The 21,245-nt window shown below is 36.6% G+C and overlaps 1 protein-coding gene across 1 annotated transcript; it reads left to right on the plus strand.

Annotated features, from left to right (window-relative positions):
- Positions 1 to 1,443: 1,443 nt before the first annotated feature.
- Positions 1,444 to 21,130, plus strand: LOC132144044 (TRIO and F-actin-binding protein-like). Its single transcript, XM_059554765.1, has 14 exons — positions 1,444 to 2,822; positions 3,754 to 3,919; positions 4,702 to 4,779; positions 12,737 to 12,793; positions 13,084 to 13,152; positions 13,326 to 13,415; positions 13,507 to 13,616; positions 14,963 to 15,398; positions 15,479 to 15,698; positions 16,810 to 16,903; positions 17,467 to 17,626; positions 18,729 to 18,842; positions 19,948 to 20,034; positions 20,671 to 21,130. The coding sequence occupies exons 1-14, from the start codon at positions 1,687 to 1,689 to the stop codon at positions 20,830 to 20,832; spliced, it is 2,979 nt and encodes a 992-aa protein (XP_059410748.1). The 5' UTR covers positions 1,444 to 1,686; the 3' UTR covers positions 20,833 to 21,130.
- The last annotated feature ends 115 nt before the right edge of the window (positions 21,131 to 21,245 follow it).

Genomic DNA, 21,245 nt, shown 5'->3' on the forward strand with positions numbered 1-21,245 from the left:
ACAAACACACGATTTAGATGCAAAGTAGAATCAGACTAATGGGGAAAATTCTGATTGGGTTTTGCCTACACCAGAGGTGCCCAAACTATTATTATAGTTAACTAAACCTAAAAATAAAAACCATAAAAAAATTGTTTTTAAAATAAAGTAAAATAAAATAAAATATTTTACTACTACTACTTTTATTTCCGGTAGCGATATTTCTATTTTTTTTATTTAAACTTAAATTGCTGTTTAAGTTGACTGGTGTACTATAATGAATAAAACTAAAAAATACATAAACACAAAAATATAGACAACTTAAAAATAAATAATTACAATTTTAAACACAACAGAATGACTAAAATTTTAACTATAATTAAAATGAAAGATACAAAAAACTATAATAATATTTAACAAAATATTTAACAAATAAAATCTTAAAAATTAAATTCATTTATGTTCTATAATTAATAAAACAAACAATATTAAAACTAAAAAAATATATAGAAATTAAGTTTTTCCCCCCTTCGCTCTTGTGATATGGCATGGCAGGTCAAATCAAAGGTCATCACATAAGTCCACAGATAACAATAATACTAAAAAAAATATCTATGCGTGCCTAGCAAAATTCAAGAAATAGCCGGCAGAATAATCTGATGATTTTTGATTTATAACAGAATAATTTGTTTTATGTGCAGCACAAGCAACAGCTGTAGAACAAAGAGTGGACCTGAAGAACTCATTTGCAAACTAAAAGAACAACTGTCACTAAACTAAGAGACCTAAAGCATGACTCGACTGGAACCGGCACTTCAGCGCTCAGAAAGTCGCTCTGTAATAGAAATGCAGAGCAGAAGAGGGAGCACCAACACAAGCAGACGAGGAAGCATCAGCATGAGCAGAAGAGAAAGTGTCAGCCAACACACAGGTGAGATTTAACCCTGTAAAGCCTTACATATGAAATAATTTAAAAAAAAGTCCCAAACTGAGCAAAATATGTAACTTGGTGTAGTCACTGATATCTATATGGCCAAAAAGCAAGAGGAAATTCCGACAGCTTGTAATGTAAATAAATGAGATCTTTATAATAGTAAACAGACTATATGCATAAAAAGCATTTGAATATCAGTTGCCACTTTATATTTCCAAATATGGCTTAGTAAAATTCAATTTTAATGACTGGATACCGCAATTCTGTCCATGTTTTCCGCATCGAAGAAAACATAGGACCCTAGTATTGGGTAGAAGTAGAAATGTAGAATATGGTCATGCAGAATGTGTGCTTTATTAGTAATAAACAGCCAATATGTTTTTAATAGGCATGCTGATAAGCAACTATAGAGAGAATTGGTCCCTATACTAAAGTTTACCAAAATGTTAATTCTTTAATCATTTAATTATTCATTTATTTCAATAATTGTATGCATCAGCACAGTATCAATTCCATGTCTTCCTCAAACAGAGACTAGAAGAGAAACAGAACAAAGCAACGGCCGCGCCATTTTTAAAAGGGCTAATCGCTTCCTCTCACGGGACAGGGAGCCAGAAGATGGCAGTTCTCCCGCTCCTGTGCGCTACTTTGAGAGGGGCCACCCTCTTCCAGCCAATCACAGTCCTGAGCGCAAAGCCACAATCCCCTACCGAAACCCCGACCTGGGTCTCCCGTCCTATAGGAGGCGCTCTGACAATCTTAGCAACGAGGCAATGAGTGGCCTCTCCCCCCAGCGACACATGTCCTATTCAAATTTCAGACGCGGGGACAGCCAATCCCGTGCAAGCCCTCGTTCCGGCAGCCCGAGATCCACGAACGTCTCACCGCAGAGGCGAGGGGAATCGCGCAGTTCGCCCCATCGCCGAGGTTCCACCGGACACCGGACGTCTCACACGTCCTCTCAACAGGCTTCTGGAAAATGCACTCCATCACATAGACGAGATTCGGTGGTCACGCGCACCACGTCTCCCTCGAGAAGCTCAGGTACGAATAAATATGAGGAGTCCTTTAGCCCCGCCCACAAAAGAAGCCCCTCCCAAAGCTCCTACGGACACAGCTTGGATTCTGAAAAGCTTTATAAGAATCTCAAATCAATTGCGAGTTCGGCAGAGTCAGATGTCTCCGAAGAAAGGAACGGCTGGTCGAAAAGACATTCTGATGTGGAAATCGATGGCGATTATAATCAACGCAAACACGGTGGTCGCAATAGCACTCGCAGCAGTCGAAAGAGTGGGGGCTGCAATACTGGATACAACAGTCGGGATTTCTCTCCTAAACGAGGCTATCGTGATGACAAAACAAGCCGCGGCAGTCGAAATAGTGGCTACAACAGTGGATCTAACAGCCATGGTGCCTCAACACCTTATCAAGATTACGATGAACATGGTATACTAAAAAACAGTACTTCGAAAAACAAAAGCCGCAGGAATGGCGGCTACTCAGACACCTCGGACAAACAATCCAGATCTGATTCCCACCATTCACTAAGCCCCACCCACTCCCCTCTAAGCCCCGCCTCACCTGCATCAACACCAAACATCTCCCAATCAAGGCGGAGCCGGAATCAGGTTCCATCCCCCGATTTGCCTAAATCCCAAGCCTCAATATCAGAGACGGACAAGCCGGTCAATGATCGGAGCAGAAGCAACATCAGGCGGGGTTTGGAGGCGCTAATCCTCTCAGAGAACACCAGGTCTTCCAGCCAACCCGCAGTGCCAGAGATGACCATTGAGGACTATGTGATCATAGCCGATATTCCCCGATCGAAGCTGTACCCTGAAGAAGAGGAAGCAGTAATAGTGAGGAGGAGACCGCAGAGCCAGAGCCCATGCAGAGACAATCAGCACAGGTCAGAGATCTGAAGAGAGATGGTACCACTTTTCCACTGACATGGTGCTGGTGCTGATGAAAAAGCAGATGCTTAATCTAATAAAAGACTGATGGACATCCTATAAAAAGTTACTCCAATTACATTATTTACAGCTTCCATTTAAATTATAATTAAATAACTTGTGACCATTACATAGGTTTTGGGAGAAGTTTGGCCATTCAAATTACTGGATTTTAAAATAAGGTCTTAAAACTTAGCTTAAAAAATAAATAGACAAGTAGGACACTTCCACAGGTTTTCAAACTTTTTGATGAATCACCAGATATGATGATTCTCTGAGGATTGACTATTTTCCTAAAAAAAAAAAAATCCTAAATGTTTTGTTTAATTTTTATTTATTTATTTATTTATTTATTTTTTACATCTATCCTAAAATTATATATATATATATATATATATATATATATATATATATATATATATATATATATATATATATACACACACACACAAAATAAGTCATGAGGACTATATATAAAATAATGGTATTCTATTAAAGAGTTAATTTTTTTTTATTATTTATTGTATTATTACCTGTTAAAAACTAGAGCTGTCAATGAGAAAAAAAGTAATTTTGACAAATTTTATTATTTAAATTCAGATATATATATATATTTATTTATATTTGGCATGCCTAAAAATACATTTACTGCAATCAAAAAATATTATTCCTCTCAAAATATTTTAATCGGGCCCAGTAGCATCCACTTCAACCCAGAAACCCCTTCATTACATCATCTTTTAGCTCTCAAGTCAAAATATAGTCTGGTTCTTATAAGGATCACAGAACCCCATCAAAGCACTGGCATCATTTCAGTGGCAAAGTGAGTGTGAGAGAGAGAGAGGAAACCCTGTCAGTAAATTCTGCTTCTCCTATCTGTGTTTAAAGCTATGGGGATGGGAGATATGACCATGAGCGTGAGGTTTCAGAAGAGCGAGGCAGAGGAAGAGAAAGAGAGAGAGGAAGAGACCGCAGAGAGAAAGAACGCAGACGTCCAGACAAAGAGATGGGAGGGTCGTCAAAAACCAACAGCACTGCATCAGGCCATTCACAGGTGCCTAAGATCAGTTTCACATACTACTTCCCTTTCTTACTGATGTCATCTCACCTGTCATCTATCCTGCTGAATCTGCGGAGCCAAAAAAATAAAAATAAATAAGTGACATAAAAATGGCACATATTCGGACAGATGATAAAATAGGCAAGATGAAAAATCCCATAGATTTCCACTGAAAGCACCTTATTATTTTGATGTTTTGATGTGTATGTGACCTCCTAGCATCCACTCAGAACAAAGTAGCTGCATTCTTTTTACTTTGAGATCATTCTGAGGTTAAATACAGATTAAAAATCTTAACAAGAAATAGTTATTAGCTATGATACTGTTTTTAGGAAACACTGGCATCTAACAATGCCTTGGAAAAAAAACTGTCAATCTTACAAAATAAAGCATATACATAAACCCAAGTCAATATATCGGTTATTAAATAAGCATGCATCTAAAACTCCTGAAATATTGGTGTCTCATACTTTAGACTAGAGCAATCAATGCAATTTATTAAATATATCAATTAAAATCTGCATGTGTGTGAAAAAAGTCAGATGCAACCCCTTTTGTAATCATTAACATTTTTATAAGTAACTAATTTATTAACACGATTTTCTCAGTTCTGTAACAGATTACAGTTAAATTTATTTTTAAATAATTACGTAATTCAGTTACATGCACCTAGTGTCACTCCCCAACAATGACAGCTAGCAATGTTTTCTTGAAACACCATTTAAAAAAATAACACGCTTCAGAATGTCTTAGTATCTCTCTGAATATGTTCTCAGAGGTGCAGCAAAAATGGAGAAAGCGTTCGGATGGTAAACGGGAAGCACAAAAGTCCAGAAGAGTCCCCTCAGATGCAGGTAAAGTCTCCTAAAGTTACACTAATTTCTAGTTGACCAATGCTGAGGTGTTTGATTTCTAGTTGAGAGGCCAGGTTCGTAGCCAGCCTATTGAAAGGGGGGGGGGTTCTTTTTTTTCAAAAAGTGGACCTTTTGCAGTTTTTCTCCACCTTTTGTATTTAATTATGAGGTTCAAATACTTCATGCAATATTTTTGATGCACCCAAAAAATTTACTGCATTTTTGTCAAATTGCTTCCTCATGTAACACCTTTGTCAGTCCATACACAGTTCATAAGTTTAAAGACTACACTTGACCTTCCCTGAGCTGTTGCGAATCATCTGTAAATATACAGTATATGCATTGGTCAGTGATGTTGTATATTATCTGAAATACACTTTTTTTTAAGTTTACTTGCAAAGTTATATGTTCCTGTTATCCAGTAACAGTTGGCTTCATACTTTTTGGAAGACAAACAAGGTACTTTAAAAGAAAATTCTTTATATTTTTATATTTATTTTATATTTATATTAATAACAAAACAATAACTATAGTTTCACATGATTTATATGTATGATTAGAAGCAGTTTAGCCTATGACATAAATGAAAAATATTTTGGTGTTTTTAGAATTTGGTGGTTTATATCGATCTATATCGAGCTATATCAGGAACAACCTCAGCTACCTTCTGCTCCAGTGGGGTTGACGACTGTTAGCTATCCAATGTTATAAGTTATGTAGTAAATATAACAACCTTACCCTGTTTGCCAGTTTTTTTGAACATATTTTCAATATTCTGTGACAATGACGCTGCTGCCTGCTTTCTCTTCCGTCTCTCCTGCTCTTTTCGCCCCATACTCACTACTTGGTTGTATCGCCTGACATAAAAACAGTCAAACACCTTTTTTTTTTTTGAAGCTTTGTCAATGACTAAACACTCCAATTTCATTCATTAGATGTATGTACATCCAACTTCAGATAGATTGGTGTAAAAAAAATCTAAACATTTTAGTAACTAAGCAGAATTGTATTAGGTTTAGTAACAACATGTTTACTGTATTTTTCGGACTATAAGTCGCACCTAAGTATAAGTCGCATCAGTCCAAAAATCCGCCATGACGAGGAAAAAACATATATAAGTCGCACTGGACTATAAGTCGCATTTATTTACAACCAAGAACCAATAGAAAACATTACCGTCTCCAGCCGCGAGAGGGCGCTCTTTGTTTTCAGTGTAGACTACAGGAGCACTGAGCAGCATAGAGCGCCCTCTCGCGGCTGTAGATGGTAATGTTTTCTCTTGGTTAATTTCTCTTGGTTCATGTCAAATTCATTTTGATAAATAAGTCGCACCTGACTGTAAGTCGCAGAACCAGCCAAACTATGAAAAAAGTGTGACTTATAGTCAGTGTTGGGGAGTAACTAGTTACATGTAACGGCGTTACGTAATTTAATTACAAAATAAATGTAACTGTAATCAGTTACAGTTACTAAGAAAAAGTGAGTAATTAAATTACAGTTACTTATGAAATTTTTAAAGATTACAAAGGGGATTACATTTCACACATACACATACAGATTTAAATGATTTCTTCTGAGACACACGGCCCTATAATTTCCGCGATGCAGAAACATAGTCTGGTTCGTAGAATCCAGTCATAAAAACGGGATTGCTATTGCCTAACGCGGACAGAATATGCCACATTTTGGACAAATAAATCAAAAGTAGGTCAGTACACTTGAATCAAAGCATGGCCTAGTGTCTGTTAATATTAAGCCGCGAAAGACATTATGAATCCTGCACGTTCTGAATGTCTGTGGAGAACAGGCGCGGACCGGACATCTGGAGAACCGCGACAATTCCCGGTGGCCTGGCAGACGATTTGTCCCGCTATTTTAATATTATTATTGTATAATTGCCTGCCGAATGTACTGTACTAAAGCGATCGTTTCCGAATCCGCCATTCGATAATTACATCTCTAATAATTCATGGATCGGTTAGTTGTGACTGGCAATGGTTGGGCGCGCGCGCTCTCCGCGCCTCCGCCGAACGGTTTGGATCAGACTCAGAGTAATCAATGCAAGAGAGAGAGTCCGGAGTGGAATGTAGCGCACAGCTGGAGCAGAGAAGCAAAACTACTGTTCAGGGTTTGCAGTGCAGGTCAGTTTCATCTGTAAAGATGCTATAGTAGTTTTGTATTTGTTCACTTAGTCAAGGAGCAACAGCACATTGATCACACTCACTCAAAATACTGTATAAACGACATCATTATTATCTATTGTAATGTTGCAGTAGTAATTAAGCTGAAAAATAATGAGATTTTATTATAGGTTTAGGGGAAGCTACGACAGACAACTACACAACCCTTACGAAAATGTATGTTTTAATATTTTGCTATAAATCCAGAGACAAAGGTTACTATTGCCACAAAGCACACAATACACCATGCCACAAATTAAAAATTATTTTACAAATGTATTTATTTAAAAACAAATACAAATGGTAATCCATTTGCAAATAAATAAAACAAGGTTAATGTACTTTTATATAATAAAAGCATGGTAAATTTGTGTGAGGGAAAAACATGACTCATGAATTAGGATTTTTCTATAAATATATTGAAGTGATGCACTCATTTTGACATGTAGGCAATTTAGAAAGTATAGTTTTGTTAAATCTTGAGTATTGAAGTCATGAGAGAGATGGATAACAGGGCAAAATAAAGAGACTGAAAAGAAAAATGGAAGTGAAGGTGCAGTTCAGGAGAGAACTTTTAATTATTTTGCATGTCCCCAAACTAAAGATTTATACCTTTTTTATGTCAGGTCCATACAAAAAATAGTGTTGTCCCTGAATTTGTTTGTATGAGTTAGAGATTTCCTGGTCTAAAATTTTTTTTCCCAGTCCCCTCCTCATGGAAATTGATGCAGACTTGCGGTTTCATTTACTATACATAGGCCTACTGAAGCTCGGAGTGATTTCAACCTCTGCCGTCTCAATATATTAGTACATGAACACATAAACACAATCTCTATCATGAATCACTTCATGAGAATTTAACTTGTTTTGAGAAAACTATCATCATATACAAAGAGCAGCAATGTTTCAGGAGTTTAGTACACAGAATAGGAGGTATGCTTATTACATAAACATATTTGAGTTGATGTATATGCTTTTATTTATTATTTTTTAATTAACTTTTTCTTTCCAAACTATTGTTAGAAGCAGTGTTTCCTGTAACTATGCAAAGATTTGGTTTCAAAAAAAGTTTCACTAAACAATTTCTTTTAAATTTTAAATTTGCATTGAACTTCAGATCAATCTTAAAGTAAAATGCATAACTAAAGTCTGATTGTGTGGTGGATGTTCAAAATTGATCATCTTAATTCAGGTGATGAAGGATGGTGAAAGTCTGACAGTATTGAGCTCTACTTTAAGGTTAAACCTGCATAGTGTAAATGTTGACTAACGGTTGCAAATAAGCATTTATTAGAGATTTTTAAAAGTAATCAAAAAGTAATCAAAAGTAATCAGTTACATTACTTTAATAAAGTAATTGAAAAAGTTACACTACTATTACATTTTAAATAGGGTAACTTGTAATCTGTAACCTATTACATTTCCAAAGTAACCTTCCCAACACTGCTTATAGTCCAGAAAATATGGTAATTGTTATATTGTTTACATGGTACAATTTCTGGTTAGCCACGTTCTTTGTGCTTGACAAATTTTATGATTTCAGTTCAGTGCTTGTGATTTGATTCAATATTGACTCATTTGGATAAATATTAGGTAGGCTTCACAAGATATAGGCATACATTTTTCTCTAGACAAAAAAAAAAAAACTCACATAATCAGCCCTATCAGCTGGTAGTAATTTTTAGGTTACATATAACTCAAATGAAATATATTGCGTTTTATTATTATAACAACAACTGTATTTAATGATATAAGTAAAAATGTGTAATATAGTAGGCCTACAGATAATTAGCTAAATATTTTCTATAGCTCTTTTTTCTAGCCAACTAACGTACATGGTAATTAAATGGCTTTCCCAAGGTAAATGTTATGTGACATAATTGTTCTCCAGCAGTTTTATTGACCTCTTTGCGCATTGAAAAAAACACTGATTGGTCGATATGAGGAGGAATATACATTTCGGTAAGTAATGTATCTTTCAACATGGTTCATTCATGTTTATACGCTATGTTTATATGGCTATCAGGGGCGATTCTAGGCTCAGAGCTTTAGGGGTGCTGAGCACCCAATGAGCCCCACTGCCACCACCCACCCTCTTTTCACACAAAAACAAACAATATGTCTATTGAAAAATAACTTTATCATTTTAACATTGATTCAACTAACTCCAAAATCCAGATTTTTTTCCTTTTTTTTTTTGAGACCTTTTCAGAACATCAGCTTAATTGTGAGAGTTCACACAGACACCCCTTGTACACCCCCAACATCCCCACTCATGACAGCTGCCCCATCGTAGGTCTGTGCCACACATTTCAACTGATCAATTCCCTTCTTTACCAACTGATTTTCAATTGCAGCTGTTATCGAAGTAGCATCAAACTGTGACACCTCTGTAAGGGCTAGGAACCTTTCTTTGACGGCATCATCAACAGACACGTATCTAACACAGAGTGCCAACTGTTCTGTCTTTCCATCCCTGGCCTCATCAGCCATAATGGCATACATATTTATTCCCTTTATCTCACTGATGATATTTTCTGTTAGTTCTTGTGAACAGCACTCTATCATCTCATTTTGGCTATCAGATGAGAGGTACGTGGTGTTTGAAGGGGCTGTGTATCTTTGCAAGAAGGGATCAAATTTGGTCAAAAGTGACATGCACTCTAGGAAATTGCCTTTGTTGTGACTGTCATCCATTTCATCATGACCTCTGAATGCTATGCCTTGCTTCCCCAAGAAGCAGGTTACTGCCATAATACGCTCTAGGTACTGCCTTCTTTCACTAATTTCAGTGGTACTTGCTGCCTCTATCTGCTCTACAACATTCCCTTTTGACAGGCTTGCTTTGTAGCTGTTTCAACACACCACACTGTCCTTATTTGACTGTGTTGTTTTATGTTTTTGAAACTTGATAAGTGCCTTTTGCCAGTTATTGACTCCATCATTAACAAGTGCATCCTTTCTGACATTTTTGCCAAATACCCTACAAGCAAAGCAGAAAGCAGCATTTTGTCTAGCTGAGTATTCCAGCCATCTGAAACTTTTGAACCACTGTTCTTGAAAGGCTCTTTTTTGTGTGCCAAACTGAGTATGAGGGTATTGAGACAGCTTTAACTGTTTAGGACCAGTGTCCTTATCCCCTAAGTCTGAACAGCTCTCTTCTGTCTCTGCTGCTTTGGCTTGGTGGTCTCTATCAAAAACAAAAAGTAATATAGGCTACTTAATGCCAATAAGTTTGTATAGGATTATGAGTAGTTACTGTTTTACTTGCCACTATTCACTATATGTCAGTTTATTGTTGTTGTTTCCTCACCTGGTTCTTTCTGCATGCTCTCCCTTTCCCCTTCGCCATCTCCCTCTCTTTCCCTTGGCACTGACAATCATACACAAATATATTGTAGGCAGGAGAGTTTAGGTCAGTTTGTCATGTCACAAAAATGAGACCATGAGACCATTTACAGATTCTAAGGATATGACCAAAAGGCACACAGAGGCGTGCCATTTTAAATGTCTTTATTATTATTATTATTGAGCTTAGAAACTTTTTTAAATGACAAATTCCTTTCACAAGAGAAGCTTGTGAGTTTGAAATAAGAAATAAATAAAATAAAAGCAGGGGACCATTGCCTAGATAAGTAATTTGATTCAACAACAGCTGGTTTGCATTATCTGTTACTTTAGCTTAACACTTTTCAGAAGAACAAAAAAAACAAAAACAAGACAGAGGTCATTATGGACTGTCCCTAGTCTCTCACCTGAATCTGTCTTTTTTCTTTTAAAGAACTGTCGTATGTCCATTGCTCACTGCCAGGCCACAGACACACACACACACACACACACACACACATACAGAGAGAGAGAGAGAGAGAGAGAGAGAGAGAGAGAGAGAGAGAGTAATGCTAGGAGTTCAGGAGTTAAGCCTGGTTCAGGTTAAATCCTGTGTGTCATGAATGAATAAATACAGCAAAAGAAAAACATGAAACTTTGTTTTATTGTCTAGTTTGATAGTCAGCCACAACTGAAAAATAACAGATTTAAATCTAGGAATTAATAACAATTCATTTAAAAAGCCACAGTGAGTGTTTTCAGAGACTTTGGTGTTTTCAGTGATACGTCGTTTGATTTCACTCCAAACGCCATCATGTTTCCATGACGACTGACCAGCAAAGACGCTCGTGACGTCATGTTTACATAACTCCCGTTTGTTAAAATGAGTATTAAATTAACGATAAACTTTAACAACAGAGACACACGTACGCACTACACAGGTACGCAGTTTGTCGCGCTTCTGTTTTTGTTTCACACTCTAGCAGTTAATAAACAGAACTGCATGCGTCTTGCGGAAGAACATTGTAACCGGCTTTACTTCTCTCCGTTTATGTCTATGGACGAGTCACCCAGGTCCTGTGCTACTCCACAGCGGCGGCGACCCGCCTGACCAAAATAGTCCGAAAATAAACACTTATTATAGGTGTACCACCATGGTTATTCAGGATACTGACTCCAGTACTCACCGATATGGTTTCGGAATCGGAACAACTCTAGGTAAAAGGAAAGAAGTGTCAGACACAGCTTTGCAGCAACTTAGTTGCATCACAACCGATCACAACACTACATCACGGGTTCTCACTCTGTGTGTGTTTCGCGCTGGATGACGGTCGTGCTGAGCGGTGCAGGTACAGAGGAGAAGTAGAAGAAGAGAAGAGGATGACACCATTTGCTATGCGGGGATGTTTTAATTTTCCTCCTTAACACATACATTTTAAACCACAAACTACGGAGTATGTTTTGGACATTATTTAACCGTGTAAAAGACGAATTTTTTTTTTAGAATAACAACATTTCTTACTCCAAGTTTTAGGGGTGCTGAGCTCCTTTTTAGGTAAGGGGCTAGCCTCGCCCATGATGGCTATTATATTTTAGACTCTTGAGTGGATAAAATATAGAAATGCTTTTAATAAAAAAATATCCCCCCACATCATTCAGAGCCGATGCTTCTTCACCGTTGCTTTGAAAAGTGTATTGCGAGAAGAACTCTCTCTGAACTGCACGCGCGGCACACAAATAAACACAAACGCCTAGCTACAATAATCGTATTAATTTGATTAATTAAACAGCAACCATATTTGTCACAAGCATTGATTAAAACAATGCTGACAATAATAACATGAAAAAAAACGACTTAAATTCTGGACCTTTGGCCAGGGGGGGTGTTCGCAGAAGACTTCCTAGACAGCGACTACGTTATATTTAGCGCTAGATATAAAGGTTTTAGTTAAGCTATGAGAGGATTTGACGCTTAAACTATGCTGAGTACAGGTCAGTTTGTTGATGTGTCAAACCGCGAGCTGCTTCTTCGCGGAAGCGTCTTGTCACGTGACCATCTGTTGGAGATGCTCGCCTAGTCTCGCGCGGATAATTGAATGTTTTCGTACACCTTCTATTTATGTTTAATGCAACATTTACTTAAATGAGCGCGAATTTGTATTTATTTAATGCACGACTTTGTGGTCGTGCGGATACGCGTTTCTGTGACACTTCGTACTTGCGTGAATTGAGCAACTAAAGCAGATTCTTTCCTATTTCATGCCTACTATAACCGGATACCCATGTCGGTAAGTAATTGAAATGTGTGTGTTTGTTAAACTACTTGCGTAAATGTTGTTTTTTGTGAGCTCTTAAATGTCATACAGTTGCTCTTGAAAGATTTGTACTGTATTTATTGAATTCCTTATGCATGCACTTGTTTTAACGCAACTGATTCTGTTTCCTAAAAGCTTGATCTTCCGCTCTGTAAAAAGGGATGGATGTATATGCTGGATGAAGATGAAGAGGTACAGGTCTGCTTCTGTTGAACTTGATCTATTGCATGTCTATGGCTGTTATAAGGCATAATAAGTTGGCATAATATGACTCGCTATACTTTTATTTTTTATATTTTCCTATATGATTATATATAAAAGCACAAGTGGAAATGGCGACCACTTAGAGGATTTAAGATACACTTCTTTTGATTTTGCCTGAAATCTTGTTCAAGGAGCTAGAAAATTATATAAGGCTTTGATTATTGTGCAGTATTACTGCTTTGTGGAAATGCACAAACAATTTGTTGTTTTGTTTGTAGTGGAGGAAACACTGGTTCGTGATCTCTGATTCAGGATTGAGATACTATAGAGACTCTGTGGCTGAAGAGGTGAGCGAGAACGACTGACATTGCCATACAAATGAAATATTATCTAAGGACTGTACAGATATGTCATGTGGAAAACATGGAATGAATCTTGGAATAAATTTGTCAAATAGTATCTGAAAGCATGATCTTATTTAACGACACTATCTTGAATTCTGCGTTTTCCGCCCTGATAGAGAGATGAGGCAGATGGTGAGATTTATTTACGTCACTGTCTGCGAGTGGAGGAATTTGATGCCGATAAAAACTATGGACTTCAACTGCATGTAAGAAGGTGTCACAGAAGTTAAGAGGACCACTCATTGGAAAAAAAGTATGAATATTCCTATGTCTCAGACCTCTGTGACTGACCTGCAGATGCGTCATGGACTGGTGACCCTGTCAGCGATGACCTCCAGAATCAGGAGGAACTGGATCGACACACTCAGGAGGAGAATATCGTTCAGGGATTCGGCTGAAAGCATCCGGTAGGACAGAGTTGAAGAAATAAACGCAGAGAATCAGACACGGGCGGATTTCATGAAAACAGTCAAGAACATGTCTGAAAATTATTTTGAGATATGACAATGTTTTTAGGAAAATTCATGTTTAACTTTCATGACATTTAAACATATTTTATAATTCACAGTAGTAGTATTTGCTATAATGCATTAATGCATGTTTAACAGTTATTTGATATCCATACTGTATAGAAATACAATAATGTGCTTGTAATGAAAAGTAACATTTTAAATTTATAGTAAAATAGCTGGATTGCAGTGACGATAATGCAAAAATATCTTAATGTTCTTAAAATTATGTTCATAAAGCTTTTCTTATTAATATAACAAAGCTTAATATTTGTGTTAAATACAATTTTTTTATATTTTAAATTAAATTTCATGTAAGATGTTTTCATGGTATTTAGAATATATGTGTTTATTAAAAAAAAATATATATATATATATATATCCACGTTAAAATCTTGCTATTTTGATGATGGTTTTCTGTAAGATTTCAGAAACTGTCAAGAAAAAAAAAGGATAATGTTTTGACTTTTGAGAGAAGAGATGAAACCTAGTTTTCAGTCCATAAAGTGTTTTAATGACAATTAAGTATATTTGATAATATACAATAGTAGCATTTGCAATAATGCAACTATGTAACATTACAATAGTGAGCATCTAATGAGAATCATCGCTGATAATAATAATAATAAGAATTAAGAACAAACTTAAAATAGAACAAAAATAAAATAGAAAAACAAATAGCTGGAATAGCACTAAAATAGCTGGATTACAGTAAAATTGTCATAAAAATAATTTCTCATTGCAAAAAAAAAAATTATTCTTCATGCTAAATGCAATTCTTTGGATTTTGACTGGTTTGAAACATGAAATTTTGCATATATTATTCACCCATTAATAATTTATATAAAAATATATCAAATATTCATGAATCATTCCTATATTGGTTATGGTCATCTGAAAGATTTGACTTTGGGCTTATAAACTGAAATAACATTTACGTTTAGTCATTTAGCAGACGCTTTTATCCAAAGCGACTTACAAATGTGGACAATGGAAACAATCAAAAACAACAAAAGAGCAATGATACACAAGTGCTATAACAAGTCTCCATTAGCTTAAACACAGTACACATAGCACTTTTAAATAATATAATAAATAAAAAGAAAACAGACAGAATAGAAAAAGCATAGAGCAAGCTAGTGTTAGAGTAAATAACAATACTGATGTTTCCCTGAAGCAGGTTTGAGGTTTGACTTAGGTTCCTTTTTCAGAAGTAGGAAGTTGATTTCTCTGTCTGTTCTCAGACACCCAGACAACAGTGACATCAGCGACAGAGAGGACTCCTATTCCCAGAATGCACCTCTCACACCCCATGACCCGGGGTCAGATGTCGGCGGTCCGTATCAGGATGAACCCCACCTGCCGTCCTCACCGATACCCAACCGGCGGGAAGCCGGCGAGGGCCGCGACCGAGAGCTTGAAAGACGTCTGGAGGGCCGAACCAAGTGGTTCCAGGAGGGAGTTTCTGACAGGGAGGGTGAAGACCCCTGGGACAAGGTGGAGTTGAAGAAGGGTGTCGTGATTCCAGTGATTTTGACCCGGCCGCAGGTTCCTGACGCTCAGACCGGGCCAGACATCGAGAGCAAGTGGGCGGACTTTGAGCAGCTTCCGATCGGAGAGAAAAGGTCCCCAGCTGGTGTCCAGAATCCCCAAACAACAAATGAGGGTCTTCAGGGGGAGGTGTGTTTTTAGCTTCAGACATCTTTTTGGTCTAGGAACATTTAATCTGCATCATCTGTGTGTGTGTGTGTGCTGGTCAGGTGGTGTCTCTGAGGCAGCAGATCGAGGCTCTCCGTCAGGTCCGTGTGGCAGCTGGTGTTTGTGGTCCCGATGCGCCCTGCGCTCTGAAGCTGGAGCAGCTGGAGAAAGAGCACAGGGAGAGACGGCAGAAGATACACGACGAACACGAGAGAGAGCGCAGAGAGATGGAGAGAGAGAAACAGAGACTGCTGCAGGAGGAAGCCAAGAACGCAGTGCAAGGTCAGTGTGGGTCAAATAAGAGTGAAAGAACATAACAGTGTCATTGAATCATTTATTGTGAAAGAAAGAATCATTTGATCAAAGGTGGCAGTAAAGTCATTTATGATTTCAGAAAAGATTTCAGTTTCGAATAGATGCTGTTCTTTTAAACTTTCTATTCTTCAAAGATTTCTGAAAAAAGTATTATGTTTTCCACAAAAATGTGAAACAGCACAACTGTTATTGATGATAATCAGAAATGTTTCTTGATCATCAAATCAGTATATGAGAGTGATTTCTGAAGAATCATGTGACTCTGAAGACTGGAGGAATGATGCTGAAAATACACAGAAATAAATGACATTATATTTCAAAATACTCATGTTTTTACTGTATATTTCATCCAAAATATAACCATGGTGAACGTAAGAGACTTCTTTAGAAAAACATTTTAAAAAACCGGTGAACGGTATATATAACTGTAAATATAGTAATTAAAGCTGAGTCAAATTATTGTTAAATAAAACTAAAATGATTAAAATAACACATTTTCACTACTTGAAATAAAATGTTAACTGACGTAAAATAAAGCAATAAGCCCTGTGAAGCCGTGGTTTACTGTGAATTTATAACGGCTAAGGGGTGATAAAAATAAAGCAAATGAAGTGTAATGATGTTAATAAAAACATTATTCTTCCGCCAAACAATGTAGTTCCTCAGAAACAGCTGTGGTTGCAGAAGTAAACAAGGAGCTATCTGCTTTATAATGAAATATAAAAAAACTTAAAATGTATTATTGACAATGTTACATTTCTCATAATCTTTCATTTAGCTTAACTTGAAAACTAATAAATACAAATTAATATAAACTACTGATATATAGACTTGTTTAAAAACACACACACACACACACACACACAAATGATAAAAACTTAAAAACAAAATGGCTACACCTTTAAATAAAATCCTAGTGAAACAAAACAAAATTCTTTACTCTAAATATCAAATTCAACGTATTAACAAAAACCGTATGATACTAAAGTAACACTGATTTTGAAATGTGATCAGGTGACTTTTCTCCATCATTTTAAGTACTAAGCTTCTGGTCACACGTCTCATCTTCATCCTGCAGCGATGGAGGCTCTGAGGAAAGCTCATCGGGAGGAGATTGAGAGGCTGAAGGCTCACGGAGGAGAGACGACAGACCCCTCCGTCAGACAACAGCTGTACGTACACATTTAGACAATTCATACACGATACATTCAGCAAGATAATCATGAGCAAAATAAGATATCCAGGATCTATGGACTATCAAACAACAGTAAAGACAACTCTTACGTTTACTTTTAAAATGAGTAAAGATTTTGTAGCAAAAAGACACATAAACCATGACTTGTACATTTGTACAATTATACGAAAAGGCCTTTTACTTATTAAAAAAGTGTCAACTATCAAACAAACGACAAAAGGCATGTAGTAGATCATTCTGATAAATTAGATGCTTTTATGATACAGTAGGCTTTATAGGGTTAATATCTACACTTCTGAGAATATATTGAATGCCAGAAAACGCTGACATCTTGTTCATACTCTCATGGGAATCCAGTGCCAGTGATCAGTACTGTACATCTGTCCGGCTCAGCTGTGCTGTAATTCTTCTCTCACGGCTCACAGAATCACAACACAAGAGCATCATTTACTCTGAGAAGTGGCAGGGGTAATTGACAAGATACCCCACGGAGAGATTAACCGATCAGTTAATCAATGCATGGTCTTGTGTGTGTATCAGGTGCGAGTCGCTCGCTCTGCAGCATGAGTTGGACGGTCTGTCAGAGCGATATTCCCAGCAGTGCGTGGAGCTCAACCGCATCCAGAGCAACACCGAAGAGAGGAACGGAGAGATCCGACAGAAGGAGAGAGAGATGGAGCAGCTCCGGCAAGAGAACCAGGTAGACCGGATGTAGAGTCCATGAATTACAGATTCACCAATGAAATAATGTATGATACACACTTGTGTGTATGCACCCTGGCTCTGAGTCTAGCGGGAAGGAAAAACTGTGATTGAAGTTCTGCTGGGATGTCCACGGATATGAGGAAATCATAATTATAATGTGATTGGGTTGTTTAGTTTTTTTACTTCTAGTATGACATAAAGCATTAGATGTGAAACTGATGTTTTGTTAGTCGTATCCTGCCACAAAGAATTATGGGAAATGTATGTTCAAAAGTTTGGGGCCTGTAAGATTTTTAATATATATATTTAGCTTTAATAAATTGTGAAAGCTAAATAAGTAAAGCTAAATATATTTTTACAATTGAAATAACTGTTTTATTTGCGAGTAGATTGTAAAATGTATTTTATTCCTGTGATCAAAGCTGAATTTTTAGCATCATTTCTCCAGTCTTGAGTGTCACGTGGTTCTTCAGAAATCACTCAAATACGCTGCTTTGATGTTAGATATATAGATATACACACCTCGTTTTTTTCAGGACTCTTTGAATAATGAAAGATCAAAAGAACAGCATTTATTTGAAAAAGAGAACTTTAGTAACATTATAAAAAGTTTTACTGTATCCTTTGATCAACTCAATGCATCCTTGCTGAATAAATTGTTACTTTCCTAACGTGAAAAGAAGCTTACAGAAATTTTCCCACTACTAACTATGGTGAAGTTCATGTGCACTTATTTCATAAATGTGATTTTTCAGAAACAGCACATTTAATCCTCATGTCAGATATTGAAATCTAACTCACAGCACCTTTAAAATTACAACAAATTATATCAGTGAGTCAGAGGTGAAACAAATAAAGATGTCAGTGTAATGTCTCAACAGACAGCATCCTGCTTCATTGTTCTCAGAAGAGTTTTGTTTACTCACCCAGGACTGGATTACTAATACTAATCAGGGTTATTGCCACTACACAAATGCTACAAAATGGGTTTCAGATCAGCGTGAAACACAAATAATGACCTTGTTGTCCGTGTGTGAATAAGCGTGTTTGTGGTTTTTAGTTTGGACGTGTCAAAATCACATTTCCTGTTCTCACAGGAACTGCAGGCTCGTCTGACGGAGGAGATAAGTCTCATGCGATCCTTCATCACAGGTCAGAGGTCAGGAGTGGTTCCCCTCGGCAGCTACGAAAGGAGCACCTCCGAACTAGAGGTAAGGCTGTGTCTTTTGACCTATACATGAAATAAAAATGCCTGCCGTTATTTTATTAATACATACAAGATAAAATGTAATCTGATGCTCAGTCAGTCATCTTGTAAGCCCCCAAAAACATACACTATGGTTCAAAAGGTTTGGATCATATTAGAATGATATCTGAAGGATCATGTGACACTGAAGACTGCACAAACGAGAGAAAAAAGGAGACAGCAATTACAGGATATTACTTTCAGTTAGCTTTTCAGCAAATATAATTGTATAATTAGATTTTTTGTTATCAGTACAGTTAAGAGAATCAATAAACTTTAAAACATGTTTTTGAATTACACTTTTACTTTTATGTATATGAAATCCGTCATATAAAATCATAGGATTCAACATAAAGTTAACAGAAATCATTTTCAATTCATTATATATGAAGACATCTTGACATGTTCCCAGATCTCTGTTTTGAAAATACCTTAGATAGGTCTTAAAATGAAACATTTTGTCTGGTTAATCTGAATAAAATCCACAAATTTGGATGAAGTATAATTACACGGCTATATATTGTGAAGTTTTCGACATGGGTTGACGAGGGATGCTGGTGACGTCATCGGGGGGCGGGGCATGTGACGTGAGTGATTGGTGTTTCTGTAGACCAACACTGCCATCTACTGATCTCCAGCGTGAACGCACTCCAGCAAATATCTGTCAATATGTTAGGTGTTTTACACTCATTGATTTACTTCTTAAATGAACTGTCATTTGTTGTCTTTGTCCATTTGTGTGGGTGGTTTATACATTATTTATAATGACACTAGTGTGGGTGATAATAATATAGTTTTCCCCTCCAATTTTGATGGAAAAAGCATATTTAGGTGCTGCGACTGAACACTGGTTCATTTTCACCAATTTGAATAATCCTTCATCTTTTTTTGCACATAATTTAAATATTCCATGGTATGACGAATGAGGTTTTGCAAAAACAAATTGTATGTAGATGGTTCATTATAATGTGGTCAAAACATGGATGAGTAAATGTATCTGAATTGAATCAAAATGTTATTTAAAGTAGTTTTTAATGGAGTATTGTTGACATGTCCCTGTCCGTCTGTAGATGTTACTGAAGGTGAAGGAGAGCGAGGTGGAGTTTCTACATAAAGAGATCAGCTGTCTCAGGAAAGAGGTCCAAACTCTTACTAAGGTACAACGTTTGTATGACAAAATCTAAATGAATACTATTCACTTTCTTTATACATGTTCCCAGTCTTACTGTCAAAAAGTGTACGTAATCTACCCTAATCCATTTGGGATCAGTACGTTTTCTTTTTTTTAAGAAATTAATACTTCTATTCAGCAAGGATACATTAAATTGATCAAAAGTGACAGCAAAGAGATTTATAATGTGACAAAAGATTTCCATTTCAAACAAATGCAGTTCTTTTGAATGTAATATCCATCAGTATCAAGATTCACGGTTTCCTCAAAACTGTTTTCAGTATATTAGAGTGATTTCTGAAGGACCCTGTGACACTGAAGACTGGAGTAATGATGCTGAAAATACAAAGGAATAAATTACATTTTAAAATACATTTAAATGGAAAGCTGTTCTTTTAAATTGCAATAATATTTCACAATATTACTGTATTTTTATTTTATTTTTTAAAATCTTATCAACCCCAAATGTTTGAACGGTAGTGTAAATTAAATAAAACCAACTTGGGTTTATCACTACCCTTCAGTATTAATATATATGAAAACCTTTATGGTGATGCTTAGCCATGAATAATCAGTGTATTGATTGTTTCTGTGTGTAGTAACAGTGTTTCTCTGCCTGTAGGAGAATGAAGCTTTGAGCGAGCGCTATAAGCAGGTGTATGTGGAGTTGACTGAATTACGGGGCCGCAGTGAGAGAGACATCAATGCACTTAAAGAGCATCTCAAACTCACTGATGCTGCACTGGAGGAGGGGTGTCTCCCAGGCAACAGCACCGACCAATGAGAGCACAGCAAGAGGGCAAATGAGACGGATGGGCTGCACTGGTTTCTCCATCTCCCTTTGGTCATGTGTATACAGGATACTGTGTTATGTGAAGCTCTTTTTTTATCTTGTTGGTTAGAAACTACAGTGGTGCTGAAAGTCAATAAACACTCCAGGCTCTTAAATCAAGATATATTCTAAGTTAAACACGTAAAAAAAAAACTTATGTAAAAGTGTATGAATGTCAATGTATGTGGGACCGTTTGTAAAATAAAATGTGTAAGAAAAACTGGTCAGATTTAACTTCAAAACAAATAAATTTATGCAAGCTATATGACTATATTACAACAAAGTATTAAAGGTAGATCATAATGTTTTATCTAAATCTAAATCTTCACTTTAAATATAAATGTTAAGTCCAAATCATAAATGTT

Source organism: Carassius carassius, chromosome 7 (genome assembly GCF_963082965.1).
Source record: "Carassius carassius chromosome 7, fCarCar2.1, whole genome shotgun sequence".
Taxonomy (NCBI): Eukaryota; Metazoa; Chordata; class Actinopteri; order Cypriniformes; family Cyprinidae; genus Carassius; species Carassius carassius.

Bases quoted from the DNA above. Each gene is read 5' to 3' on its own strand.
- LOC132144044 (XM_059554765.1), top strand. From the start codon at position 1,687: ATGAGTGGCCTCTCCCCCCAGCGACACATGTCCTATTCAAATTTCAGA. The intron at 2,823-3,753 runs GTCAGAGATCTG...CTGTGTTTAAAG, and splicing joins TGCAGAGACAATCAGCACAG to CTATGGGGATGGGAGATATG. The intron at 20,035-20,670 runs GTACAACGTTTG...CTCTGCCTGTAG, and splicing joins AGGTCCAAACTCTTACTAAG to GAGAATGAAGCTTTGAGCGA.